Raw genomic sequence first — 14,513 nt, 5'->3', positions numbered from 1 at the left:
GTGTTAGCGCTGGGCTGGAATAGAAGTTTGCATGAACAAGAATATCTTACTCTTCCTCCATATTCAAAATCAAATGAAAGTTTATTGGTCGTGTACACAGTTTAGATGTTACAGCGGATGCAGGGAAATGCCTGTGTTACTAGAGCTTAACAGTGCAGTAACATGTCAAACAAGTACACAAATATAAAATTTAAAAAATGAAACAAGAAATGTCAATTAATCCAATTAACAACCCCCCAAAAACAGTGTCAGTAATCCAAATGCAATCTGTGTATACACCGAAAATATATCCTAAGAATGATACAGTACGTACAACAGTAGATGGAGTATCTTAGCTGTGACAAGAATCCAGTATGTACATGTAGGTATGCGGTGTGTACAGTGGCCACCTGTCATTTTGAGGCCCACCTTTTTTTATCAAAAAATAAAGGGGGGGGGGGGTTGCCTTCTTTTCCACTTTATTTTTTACATTAATACGTGTCATATATCAGTGTACAAACAATGTAAAACAAATAATGAGGAATCATTGAGTTAATAAAACCACATACAAACTTGGTCTCTTTTTTGCTTTCTTTAGTAAAGGCAGCTCCAAAATGTAGGTGTTTCAGCCTAGCTCAGTGCTTTCTGTGGTGTTGGAGCAACCAGCAGAGAATACGGAGCGTAGGAGTTGGTAATGTTCTCTAGTTGCTCAGTTATTGACTCAGTGTTCTGTCACTCATGGGGACACTATGTAACCGCCAAATCGAAGGGTGGAGCTCAAAAATGCAAGCCCCTTGGGTGCTGACAGAGTTACATTAGAAGTGCCCATCCAATAAGTCTCAAGGTCATTGGCCACAGATAAAATGACGTCAAATCTACAGTAGCTTTGATTGGACTGTCAACATCATACTTTCTAAAATCTTAGCTAGCAGTCATCATCACGAATCAAGTCGACAATCTACTGGTAAATGCGATATAATCCTCGTCATAGGAAGATAAATTATAGATAAAACGTATCGGTGCTCATCGGCCATTGGACATAAACATTACACAACAAGTAGGAAATTGCAAATTCAACAATGAGTGGTTTGGAAGAAATCAGTGGCTAACTACAAGCATTGCAAAGCAATCACTAGCCTGCTATTCAGTGGAATGAGTGTGTGGTCCCAAGTCTGGGTTTAATGGTGTCTTTTCCAAGCTTAAAAAGGATAAACATTCAACATTGGTCATGCTGTCAATCCAGCATGACTTCTGCCGTGCTCAAAATAACTGGAAACTCAGAACTGGGAAATGTAACTTCAAGTGAGTTCAAGACAACTGAGAACTCTGGGAAAAAAACGATCTCCGACTGGGAAAATACGTTTTGAACGGTCATCCAACTCGGAATTGCAAGTCGGGAACTCAAGCATCTTTCTTGAGCTCCGACCTGAAGATCACTGACGTCACCATGATTCAACCTTGTTTTTTTCCCAGAGTTCCCAGTTGTCTTGAAAGCCTCATAAATCCAGAGAATGCCAGACTTTGTAACCAAAATTTGCCCACAAAGGACCGCCGCGCCACCTTCCTGTTCAAGTGAGCACAGAAAGGTGAGTCCAAAAATGTCTTGTATGCTGCTGCATAAATGATGTAATATGCCAGGGAGATATGTATACTGTAACTAAGAAAGTAATACTAAGTGTATGTTGTGTAGTAAGCTGTTAGTTGCCGATGTGCCACCCTAATAATTTGGTATTTTTCCTCCCTCATAACTTACTGTTCTGACTTGGTGGTACACATGTAGCCTATATCCTGTTTAAGATAAATGTAATCATTGAATATTGTGAGGGCTTTCGTTGGCTGCTTATATGCCCCCTGTATTTATCCTACGGTTCTGACTTGGTGTGCAGGGAGAATACTGTAAGAACAGCCCATGTACAGCGACAGAATTCAGAACATTTCAAAGTGCTGAACAAATAGTTATGTCTGTCCTAGCTCGCTCATTGTCTTCATTGAAATTACGGATAAACCCTTATCTGCTCGCCGTCCCCTTATGCCATAGTTTGTACATATCAATTGTCAGTAAAAACCACATTTGTTTAAGTAAGTCAGCCATATCAGCTATGTTTTTTTAAAAAGCAGTAACGGAGGCTGAATGAACAGACAAAGCTCCGCTGATAGCCAGGTGTAGCAGTGGTAAGGTATTGGGACTGCTGTTGGGACTCTGCGGTTGGGACAGCTTTTTGTAGGCCCTAACAGTTTGTGGGCACTGTTTGTCACCGTTATAGTGCAATTAATGTATTGTTTAGTGTTGTGTTGTGTAACGGCTTTGCTGGCATGCATCTAAACATTATATACATATTTTTCCACACCAAGATTTGCATGCTAAAATCACCACTGGGTGTGTATAAACAGTAACAAAAATGCAACCTACAGCAGTAGATAGCTCTTTCTAATACAGTATATGTTAAGAATACAGTATATAAATACAATGTGAAATACAGTAAAAAAGAAAACGGGGAGTGTCCAGTGTTTAATGTCTCTATACACTGTACATGGGACAGCGGCGTTGGCTGTGTATGTGTTTGTGAGTATGGCCTTAAGCATGTGTTAGTGTATATGTGACTGCAGGTGTCTGTGAGCTTGTGTGTGTGTGTGAGTGTGTGGGAGTACGTATGCATAAAAATCAGGAAGGTGCAGGACAGAGTACTGGGCAGGTTGACGGCTAGTCATGGCTGTTCAACATTCTGATGGCCTGGTGATAGAAGCTGTTTCCAAGCCTGATGCACCAGTACCATCTGCCAGAAGGTAGCAGAGTGAACAGTCCGTGGCCCGGTTGGCTGAAGTCTTTAATGATCTTCTTGACTTCTTGGAGGGCAGGCAACATGCCCCCGATGGTGCGTTGGACAGTGCAGATGCTGTACAAAGCAGCCCAACAGAATGCTCTCAATGGTGCATCTGTAGAAGTTTTATTGGCCATGTCGAATTTCTTCAGCCGCCTGAGGTAGCAGAGGCGCTGTTGTGCTGATGTGATGGAACCATTTCAGGTCCTCAGTGATGTGCATGCCAAGGTACTTGAGGCTTTTAACCATCCCCAATGTGGCCCTGTCGATGTAGATGGGGGTGTGCTCTCTGATTTGTCTCCTGTAGTCCACGATCAGCTCTTCACTCTAAAAAGAAAAGATTCCTGGAGGATTCTTTAGTTTAACTTAAGGTGAAAAAATGAACCTTTGGGTTAATTTAAGAACCTATACTCTGCCATCAGTTTGTTTTTTAACCTTTGCAGACTTAAGGGGTGCTTTGAAGAACTCTTGTCAATAGAGGGATTAAGTTTTGGAACCAGCTGTGAGCGTGTGACTAAAGGGCATTGTGCGTATAATTACGCGGCTGTCAGCCAATCAGCATTCAGGGCTCGAACCACCCAGTTTATAATTCAAATTAAGCAATGCTGGTCAAAAGGCAACTGGAAGCGAGAAGCGAGTGGATGGTTGGAAAGATGTGACAGATAAGAGATGACTTGCAACGGATCAACGTGAAAGGTGAGCGAACCTTAGCTATTCGCTAGCTAAAGATAATAATTCATTCATCAAACTACTATCAAATAAATAAAAGACAATACATCATGTACTCTTCGTTTTTCATCAGCTAGCCAAGCTACAGAGCCTGTAATATTAGCTGGAAATTGTTGTAAAAGTGTTGGTACGTTTTAGTTAAAGTTACTGTAACCGTAGCTAGCTAGATTCCATATCGAGACATTTTTGTCCTCACTTAAACCCATGCTACACTCTCTCAACATCTCCTTCCATCCTCCTCCCTTTAGTCCCTGGCTTGGGAGCGGTGAACTCTGATAGAGAAATGTATCAACCTCCACGAACAGGTAAGACACACACACACACACAAATGACCCAATGTAGGTTGTTAAACTTGTTGTTAAACTTGTTTGTGTTTGTGTCGAATTGAAGTCTTTCAGGTTAGTGTTATTGGGGCGGCCCGTTCTGTCCTCTGTATTTCAGACCAAAGCAAGACTATGTTTGAAGCTCACTATGGATCTACAAACAGGTTAGCCTCTATAAAGTCATTGAATGTATTTGCAGTGTGATTATAGTGTGTTCTGTTTTATGTCTTTGACTTTTCCAACACTAACTGAGTGGTGAATGAATGTATTTTACAGTGTGATTATTGTTGGCTCTGGTAGTCCGATGTCTTTTCAAATACCAACAATGGTGAATGAATGCATTTACAGTCAATCAATCAATCATTCCAGTGTGATTATTGTATGTACTGCGTAATTCCTTTGTCTTTTCCAGTGCCAACTGAATGGTGAATGTCTGGTGTAATCTTATCATCTTTTTGTATGTGAGAAGATACGTTGTTTCTTCTCCATTCTGTATATTTGAACAAAATTCAACTCCAGTTTAAGAACTGGGATAAGCTACAAATCTCATTGTTCGCATCTCAAATGTTCATAAATGACCAGCACACCTTCCTAAACCTTTAACACCATAGACAATATGATTACTCAGTTTATATGGACTATTAAAAGGACGAGGATTAACCGAGCTAGATTACAGGCAAAGATTTATTAGGGAGCTTTAATCCTCCCTTCTAAGTAATTATATCAAGAAGCCTTTAACTGCCCAGATAGGCTCTCCTTATTGAGAAATCTAATAGGCCAGTTTGGGTTGACACGGAAGAACTAAATGTCCCATTTGGAGCATCATATTATCGGAGTCAACACTTAAACGTGGGACTGCAGAATCCCATAATGTCCCATACTAAGAAATATGGCATCAGATAAATTAGAGACGGACATCTTCACCTTTCCCGACAAGCTCTGCTTCGTTATGGAACAACCATCAATACAAATTAGGGGGACAGGCGGTTGTCTGGAAAGAGTGGTATATATTTTGTTTAGGCCTCAGCACTAATACATTTCACTTTTGCTTTGAGTGTCAACTTGAATTTGAGTGTGGCTGTGGAAGACTGGGCCCTTGATGATGTCCGCAAGTGGCTGAGTACCAATGATCTCCATGATTCCGTCCCATCATTCCAAGGCTCACAAATCTGTCTGAAGAATGCCAACTCTATTCAAATTGTCCACTTTGCAACTAACATACTTTCTCTGTGTCCAGACTACTCACACATGATGTTGAGTCACTGACATGATCTTCCTGTCCGTGTTGGCGCCCCCCCCCCACGGGTTTGTGCCGGCCTATATCATTGTGTTTACTTGATAGCTACCTACACAAATAGCTAGCTAGAACAAAGTGTTAATAAGATAAAAATGCATTAAAAAGATTTAGGTTGGTGGTTGAAATATCCCTCTAGTATTATGGGGGCTGTGCTTCGGCGGGGTTATATCCTGCCTGTATGGCCCTGTCCGGGGGTATCGTCAGGATGTGGCAACAGGGTCTCCTGACCCCTCCTGTCTCAGCCTCCAGTATTTATGCTGCAATAGTTTGGGTCAGTCTGGAGTATTTCTCCTGTGTTATCTGGTGTCCTTTGTGAATTTTAAGTATGCTCCCTCTAATTTTCTCTCTCTCCTAGGACCATACCTCAGGACTATCTGGCCTGATGACTCCTTGCTGTCCCCAGTCCACCTGGTCGTGCTGCAGCTCCAGTTTCAACTGTTTTGCAGGCAACTATGGAACCCTGACCTGTTCACCGGACGTGCAACCTGTCCCAGACCTGCTGTTTTCAACTCTGTAAAGACAGCAGGTGCAATAGAGATACTCTGAATGATCTGAATGAAAAGCCTGAATGAAAAGCCAACTGACCTTTGCTCCTGAGGTGCTGACCTGTTGCACCCTCTACAACCACTGATTATTATTATCTGACCCTGCTGGACATCTATGAACATTTGAACATCTCGGCGATGTTCTGTTATAATCTCCACCCGGCACAGCCAGAAGAGGACTGGCCACCTCTCATAGCCTGGTTCCTCTCTAGGTTTCTTCCTAGGTTCCTGCCTTTCTAGGGAGAATTTCCTAGCCACCGTGTCTCCACATCTGCATTGGGGTTTTAGGCTGTGTTTCTGTAAGAAGTAAGAAGGGCTTTATGAATACATTTGATACTACCAGCCAGTTTCAACAGCCTTCACCCAGCATACATGGTTCAACACAGTCAACAATGGATTAGGTCTGTTGATGAGATGGATTTCCATGGGTTAGCTGGAGACAGGGACCCAGAGGGAAGTGTCCATTCCACTCCGCCTCTGGATTGCAGTTAGTGAAAATGAATTGATTTATTAACTTATTAATAAGCACAACACACTTTTGTTTCCACATGTTCATATGCGTTTCCTACAGTGACATCACTGACCAGAACTCTGACATGTTATTTTGTATATTTTATCCCCCCCCACAGAGCACCAAATTGATGGAGTGACATTGATGTCATTGGACCAAAAGAATGGTGGCGCAACTGGTTCCAATAATTAAAGTCCGAATCAAATTCACAAAATGAATGGAGAATCTAAAAGCTGTAAATAGGTAAGTCAATGCATGACTGTCATCTGCATCATTGATCCTATTCCAATTCTCTGCAGTTTTGTTTTTTCAGAGCCTGAAAGCACTAAACGGTGTTGTTGTTAGTTCACAGCTACAGCAAACAGCCCAGCAAAATGACCCAGCATCTGTCCAGCACAAGTACCCACCAATTGGACTTCAGCATGACACATCAATCAGCCTAAGAGTCTGGCCATCTGTGTTTAGATTTCCAGGATTTTTTTTTCTTTTCTTCTTCCTACTGTGAAAGTCTCAGACTGTGCAGGTGTTGTTCAACTTCATGCGTACCAACACTTCGTGACTATAGTTATGTAATATACTGATCTTAATGATGTAAATTCCTCACTTATGAATCATAATGGGCGCGTGCGTGCGTGTGCATCAGCGTCACCTCGAGCCCTTCCGTCTGTCCATACCGTTGTCATAATCACTGCAGCTGATAGCATAGCACAGGACATACTCAACTTTTGCATGATGATAATCAACCTCATCAATGTAATTTGTATTACAAACAGAATTGTTCGTCAAAATGTTATGTTGTATGTTTCTCATTTGCTTTAGGTACCCCAGCAATGCATGGATGTGTGCACAGCGCTCATTCAAAAGTACCCCTCGTTGAGAGACCAGACAGGGAAGGGATATGAAAATTCTTCAGTTTTCCTATACACATTAATTCACAGTAATAACTTTTTTACACCATAAATGTGCTGGCTTGGATATTTTCTTCTCACAATGTTAAACTATCACATTCCCAGCAGCATAACAAGACCATCTCTCGTCTGCTCTTCTGACCTCAGTCCCAATAATCCATCTTGACATTTCTCCTCTTCACATTTGATTTTTTAAGGAGTCATGGCACGGGCATGATAAAAAATAAATACAAAAAGAAGAGTGGCAGCCGCTTGCTCACGTTGCACAAGTGCAGGAAATGCAGAAGAGGTTTGAGAGGCAAGTGAAACAAATGAGACCAGACGCTACCAAAACATGAAGACCTGACCAAAATAGCCAAGGTAACTACACACAAATAATGGCGCATATTCAGTGCGTCAAAGTCGAACCGTTGATCCCGGATCAGTTTTTACGATCATAAATAAGATTGTATGGACATGTGGGGGAGGACCTGATCCAAGATCAGCACTCTGAGATGCTTTGTGAATATGGGACATTTTGCCTTTTTCTATAGACTTGATCATGATTGAAAAGGGGGCGGACTTTGTATCCATCCTGGAAGGGAGAGTAGCAGTGATCCAAAGTCTGGTCTGAGTGTGTGGAATTTGATAAACCGGACCTTAAATTTGTTCTGTTAAAAATCCCCAGTCACAATGAACACAGCTTCTGGATGTGCCTATTTCAGTTTATTAAAAGTCCTGTATAAATCCTTGGGAACTCAAGTGGTCATTTATACAGCCGTGAGGATAACGAAAGAAAGTTCCCTCGGGAGATAACTACGAGAGCTTTTAGAAATTGCCGTGGTCACACAAAGAGTTGTTGATCATGAAATATATCCCACCTACTTTGCTTTTCCCTGACGCCTTTGTCCTATCCACCCATTCGATGGAAAACCCTGTGGGTTGAATGGCTGGGTCGAGTACTGATGGTGTAAACACGTCTCAATGCCCAATGAGATCAGTTACTGCCATTTTGCTGGATATTGGTAATCCAATCACAGATTAAATGGAAAAAGATTTGTGTAAAATATTATATTTATTTGAAGAGTTCATTGGGTTTATGAAAATCTGGTGGGTGGAGGTATTGTTGATTGTGTAGAACAGTGTTCCCCAAATGGCGAATGGTTTTATTTGGCCCTGAGCAACATAAAAATCTATAATTCTGTTGGTTATAAGACAAAAACATCAGGAAATGAGCTCCAAGTGATTTTAATTTAAGAAATATGTTCCAGTATTCCCACGCATAATAGAGAAACGTTATCGAATTAGTCAAGTTTTTAATTATTCTGTTTTAGTATTACATATCTGTTTGGGCTTCTTGCCATCAATTTGCCATCTACAAATTTATTTGTAATTATGTTCCGGCCCCCTGACCATCCGCACAAAAAAAAAAAAAAAAAAAACGTCCCGCTGCTGAATCTAGTTGATGATACCTGGTGTAGAAGGCAGTGTGTTTACCAAGCAGCAATAGCGTGGAGATTCATCTAATTAACTCACCAACTAATTACCTCAACTTCAATAAGACTGTAATAAAGAGTATGGATTTGTGCGCTCCCTCTTTGAGGCAATCATCAGAACTCATTCACGCAACCATACGTGCACGCTTAAATGTGCACACACCTCACACAAAGATGTGTACTGGCATGCATTTCATGTCCTACACATTCTGAAAGTGGTTGGAGAAAAGTAGCAGTTTTAAAGCAAATTTTCTGCAATATTACACATTTTGCATTGATTTAGGACATGTTCATATCAGGTGAGATTGACTAACAAAATCAAATGTGGACCTTCTGGAGGTCAGGGCCCATGGGCATAATTACATAATTACTCTACTTTAAAAACCTGGGTCATTCCACCAATTCGGTGTCTTGTAAGAAGTGCAACTTGTCAAATAAACAAATGTTACCTCATTTTAACATTCTGTCACAAAGAGCACATGTTCAACTTCATAAAAAAACAAGTTTTTCAATCTAAAAAGGCTAACAAAAAAAAGGCCTATTAAGTGCCAAATAAAGTAACAGGCTTGACAAAATCATCTTAAATCAGCCATGAATCCTCTTGTGACGGGGAAGCTTCACAAACAAATGGTTATACCATTTCTAGTCTGTCTGTCTATGGGTAAAAGGGTTGACGTGTTATATAGATGTTCAATGTTTCTTCTAAATAGAGAGTTCATGTAACAGGGTTGACCTTTTAAATGGGCGACAGATGTAAATGAATCACAATCTTCAGAAATGACCTTTTCAAAGCAACCACATAACCAGGACTTTACAATGATGCTTAAAAATGTGGAGAAATGTTGAGGTTTAGTGGTTTAAAATCTTCCAGGAAGTCACAGAGGGAGACGGAGGGACGTCAAATTTTGGCACTTCTCCATATAGACCACTTCTCCATGTGGTCTATATTAAAGAGAAATTCATTTCATATACCAGGCTTTTAAAAATGTAATATTGGTGCACAATTTCTACAATTTTTTACTTTCAAAAGGACAGAAAGGGCACTCTTTTGGAATGACTCAGCTGGCTAGACTAACTTACTTAGCAATCTAAAAATGTTTAGCTGACATGGGCTAATTTAGTGGCTGTAAGGAGAACACTACCTGGAGTAAGAGTTACCTAATTCAAATTCCTGAGTTGTAGCTTTTAACACATTTTCCAACTTGAGTTATTCCCTGTAACCATTTAAATTCTTATTAAAATGTACAACTTTTATTTCTTAAACCGCTGTCTGTCTCATGTTGTTACAATACCACACAAATGTGATATGACAAGCCTCTCCACCTACGGGCTTGCATGCCACATAGTAGGCATCGCAGGGGGTGTTTGTCTTAAAGTGGCCATCATGGTAAAGACTCCACGGCCCATAATCCTCTGCTCGACAGGTCACCTGGCCCGAGTGGCCTCATTATGGTTTAAATAGAGTAGAGGAGCAGGAGCTGCCAAAGTCAGAGGTTCAGTCCACCGCCACTCAACTCCATCATAAGTCATGGAGTTAAATTCTTGGCTACCATCCATAAGGCCTTCTTTTAAAAAGAAACATGTTTTACTCTCACATGTAAACTCCACTGACGTGTCACTCTAAGCTCTGCCCAAAGCTGTCATCCAACTAATCAAATTAGTTCTGCACTTAAAGTGGCGCCAGAGACAGAAGAGGAAGTGAGACATCCCACTCCCTCATTTTTTGTGGTTCATATACAGCAAATTAACTAAGCAGACCAGAGCCAACTGCTATCGCACTGGTGCCTATGGGAGAGCCACCCCTTAAACAGACCGGAACTGAGACAATTTTCTTTCAATGGTAAACGGCCTGAGTAAGACATCTTCATTTATCCACCATCTTTGGAGGAGCTTCCCCAGAACAAGTTTGAGGCCTGGGATTCACTCCTGAACACAATTCCAGGGCTCTTTCTCAATTAAGGCCTGGATTCAATCCGGAGAGTTCTTGCATGAGGTTGTGAACAGAACGTTTGCAGAGAAGAACAAAACAAAAAGGTGAACTGAAAGAGTTTAGTTTTCTGTGAGCTGATTGGCTGCATCATTTCACAAGGGGAATGAATCAGACTTGCATTGGAAGCAAGAACAGAATCTAGCTCAAAGCCTGAAGCACTCCAAAAACACAGAAAAAACACTTGCTCTTAAGGGAGATTTTTTTATAACACATTTCAATATTGCAACAGCCATCTGTCTTTCTAACAGGTAAAAATCATCCAAAAACGAAACAAAGAAAATATGTTTTAATATTCCAAACACACACGTTCATTGGCAACGGCCCTACATTTAAACAATAAAACCCCTACACAGTGAGCAGATATTTTCAACACATTGTTCTTCAAAGAAATTATAAAAATAGATTGCATTTTCAAATACATATTTACAGTATTAAACATTTTGTAATCGTCGAGTAGTAAACAGTGGGTGGGAGGGACAACAACTGAGTTAAGTCGCTAGCGAAAGGTCTATTTTGGTGTCTGCGTATACAGGGGTGGTGAGACTTTCTAGATATGTGCATGTGTGTGAGTCTATAGGGCTGCGTTTACACAGGCAGACCAATTCTGATCTTTCTCCACTTTTGGTCTTTCGACCGATCAGATTAGCTCTTTCTACAATAAATGGGCAGAATATCAGAATTGTGCCTTTTGTAAACGCAGCCTAGGAGTATATTTTGGGTTTATATACAGTAATGTTAAGGCAAAACAGCTACGAAGAGAGAGTATGTAGGGAAGAGAGGAGGACATACACTGGTAGTCCTTTCATACCAGATACCTCACTATTACAATAACCCATCTACGAACCAAACGGAACCAATAAAACATCGACTGTGTTGCTAGCTACACGAGTATGATAGAAATCAAATAATTCCCCAAAACGTGTTAACTACAATTAAATGTTACCGTTTTTGTAAAATACATAATACTGACAAATGGAAGGGCTTGTAGATGCAGTGGGGGGTTGTGGGTCCTATGTCAGCTTGAGTTGCTGTCCCCCCCCCCCCCTCCCCAAAATAAATAAATGAGATCACTCTACGACATTCTGAAATACTGCAATACTGTTTCTATAATGCAACACATCGATACCGTACATCCAGCGACACTGGACTCAAATTGTAGAAGTCCTATATCAACTACTGGTGATTTGTTAACAGTATCCAAATTATTCAATACCCCTGTCTATGAGAAGAAAACAGTCAACATACTATAGTGTAAGTCCTCTTCATAATACCTTGTTCAGTACAGGACACCATTATTCAGTAACAGAATCCCTCGAACTGTAAAAAAAAATATTACAAAAATACAACATTTCATGATTTACACTGAAACCAGAGGACATGTGCTTTGCAGCATCCTTAAACACAAAATGTAATTGATTATTTATTCAATCAAGTATGTCTATTTTGACCCTCGTAACCTCTTCCCGTCAGGAGGTTGTGTGAGAGTCTGTAAACTGTAAATGCATAAATAAAAATGAATACATATTAAATATACTGTATGTCAGCTTGAGACTTGACCTTTATTCTTAACAGTGCAATATACCCTTGTAGTGAAAATGCTTTTTAGATGGGAGAAATATATTAGCGAGACGCAACATGACACACCACTGACATCCCGGCTAAGGGACATTAGCCATTCCACACAGGGAGAGCAGACACAGTTAATGGAAAAATGTTAGAAAAAAGATAAATTGTGTAACAGACGAAATAGGAATGAACAATCAAATACACGTAAATCCATTGTTTTGATTTGCACAAATTCCTAGTTGTTTTTAAATCGGTCGTTTTTTCCTGAAGGTACGTTTTTTCCAGCCTCATGATTGGTCGGGCCAAGACAAGACACAGCCTGGGTTCCGCCCACACCGTGGGAACCTGTCACTTGAACAAACAACCGGGATAGGAGGTTTTTAACCACTGAACTGAGACCAGATTTACAATGTCAACTCTGTTCGACAGACAGAACTTTCTCCATTGGTACCTTATCCCACTGTACTGAGGCCAGTGGTAGTGGGCCAGCCCTGTTAGATGAACAGTACTTCTCAACCAGGGTGGCTTTAACCTCAGTTTTGAGACCAGTGGTTCAGTAGAGTATCACTTGAGGGGACTGTTCTTCTCCATCAAGGAAATGTTATTACCCCATGTTCTGAGACCAGTGGTAGAGTGCCAGACATTTTAGATGGACAGTACTTCTCCATCAGGGTAGTTTTAAGTCTATTTAACTACTGATCCAGGGCCAGTTGTAAGAGAGGAGATCTAGTTGATTCGGGTCAGCGTGCAGACAGAAGTCATGTGACCTCCGACAGAGTACGCTGATCACATGACTGGAAGATGCCTCCTTCCCAAGGACTTAAGAGAGGGAGGAGGGGCAAGACGGGGGAGAGAGAAGGGGAAAGAGTGGGTGGGTGAAGTGTGGGCAATATCTTTGCCCACCTCACTATCCACTTGATTTCGTCCATCTGAATGAGCGACGGGTCCTTCTATTCATCCACTCGTCCGTCCGTCTGCATGTGTGTGTATGTGTGTGTGTGTGTGTATGTGTGTGTGTGTGTGTGTAGGTCAGACCTGCACCCCTCTGCCGTGCATCTGGATGACCTGGGCTCTAAGGGTCTGGATGGCAGACAGGATCTGTTTCTGGTGCTCCAGAGAGGTGACGCCTAGACTCAACACGTCTCTGTGAAGGAGACCCACAGCACAAAGACATCCGTTAGACTATACCAACTCACATTCAGGTGCGCAAGCGCAAAAAAGCAAGGCTTACGGTCAACGCACACGCGCTCATTCAGAGCCACTCACTGGACTGTCATACGGGCCACAGACTCCAGGTAGCAGTATCCTGCCGCGGTGAAGTTGTCCTTGTAGCGCCCCATGTCCACCGCATCCAACCACTCCCCTACCGAGTTAAACGAGGGGAACGACGGAAGAGTCCGCTCTGCCAGGGAGATGGAGGAGCCCAGAGGGAGGGTTCCTAGCTGAGGGAGGGTTCTACGGATAGAAAGAGAGAGAGAGATTCATGGGTCTATTGTTATCATAAGCGCTAGTATTTCTACTCTGGTATCAAAACTCAGTGGGACGTGGGGAACCTGCTTGGACGACATAAACCATTTCCATGTCAGCCCACGTTGGCCAGCAGAGTCCTGTTACCTGTTAGCCCGTATGTTAGCCCATGTTTAGCCCGTGTTCAGCATGGTTTCCAGTGGCCTATGTCCTACCTGCGTGCCAGTGTGGAGGAGCCGATGCCGTCGGGGCTGCGGATGCTCTTGCTGAGAGCCGAGTGGATCTGGCTGAAGGTGGGTCTCTCGGTCCTCTCCTTCTGCCAACAGTCCAACATCAGCTGGTGGAGGTGAGGTGGACAGTTCATAGGGGCGGGCAGGCGGAAGCCATCCTCTATCGCTTTGATCACCTAGGACGAGACGGAGAGAGAAGGCGTGTTAACCTACGGGGAGAAATGTTGATAGTGAACGAGGACTCCGGTAGCTTCAGGAGATCTCCGAAACAATATCCCTTTACGCAAGGTTCTCTCAAAGAGCGAACCCATCAAACAGATTGGTCGCCCCTGTAAAGACTGCTCCAAAAACACTTCAAAAATATCCTCTCTCAGTTTTAGAAAACCGTGCTCCCGAGAAAGAGCTCGACCCGTCAATAAAACAAACAAAAAAGGTTGAAAATGTTCCTTTGAATCACGTTCACCAAAAAACACTGTCCTCTTCAGTTCCATCCTGACCTCAATTCAACCAAACAGTGTTTCTCCATTGGCTAGAATTTTCCATTTCATCAGAGATGAAAAACAAAGGGCATGTTAGATCAGGGTGTGGGTCTGGGTGAGTTAACGGTGATATTAACTATCCGTTTAGTGCATTAATATCTCAAGCGCTCAGCCAGCTTGGACTTTGACATTTCA

At 41.9% G+C, this 14,513-nt stretch overlaps 1 protein-coding gene and 1 long non-coding RNA gene across 5 annotated transcripts in view; one reads left to right on the top strand and one right to left on the bottom strand.

Annotated features, from left to right (window-relative positions):
* The first annotated feature begins 2,962 nt into the window (after nucleotides 1–2,962).
* Nucleotides 2,963–9,796, top strand: LOC118399030 (uncharacterized). 4 transcript variants are annotated; one of them, XR_008072473.1, is made up of 6 exons: nucleotides 2,963–3,494; nucleotides 3,776–3,832; nucleotides 3,918–5,155; nucleotides 5,503–6,179; nucleotides 6,322–6,446; nucleotides 6,549–9,796. It is a non-coding gene; the product is annotated as an uncharacterized LOC118399030 (long non-coding RNA). The 4 variants fall into 4 exon arrangements; XR_008072472.1 differs by having other exon boundaries at nucleotides 2,964–3,494; nucleotides 3,969–5,155; XR_008072474.1 differs by having other exon boundaries at nucleotides 2,968–3,494; nucleotides 3,969–4,014.
* A 965-nt stretch (nucleotides 9,797–10,761) lies between these two features.
* Nucleotides 10,762–14,513, bottom strand: part of LOC118398938 (ephrin type-A receptor 7-like) — a 301,118-nt gene continuing 297,366 nt past the window's right edge. The window contains exons 15-17 of the mRNA XM_052471925.1: nucleotides 13,825–14,015; nucleotides 13,409–13,597; nucleotides 10,762–13,286 (exon numbers count right to left, since the gene is read on the bottom strand). Coding sequence (XP_052327885.1) covers nucleotides 13,172–13,286; nucleotides 13,409–13,597; nucleotides 13,825–14,015 — 495 coding nt within the window. The 3' untranslated portion in view covers nucleotides 10,762–13,171. The remainder of the gene's footprint in view (nucleotides 13,287–13,408; nucleotides 13,598–13,824; nucleotides 14,016–14,513) is intronic.

The sequence above is a fragment of the Oncorhynchus keta genome, chromosome 20 (genome assembly GCF_023373465.1).
Source record: "Oncorhynchus keta strain PuntledgeMale-10-30-2019 chromosome 20, Oket_V2, whole genome shotgun sequence".
Taxonomy (NCBI): Eukaryota; Metazoa; Chordata; class Actinopteri; order Salmoniformes; family Salmonidae; genus Oncorhynchus; species Oncorhynchus keta.
This window is presented reverse-complemented; position numbering and strand designations above follow the sequence as displayed.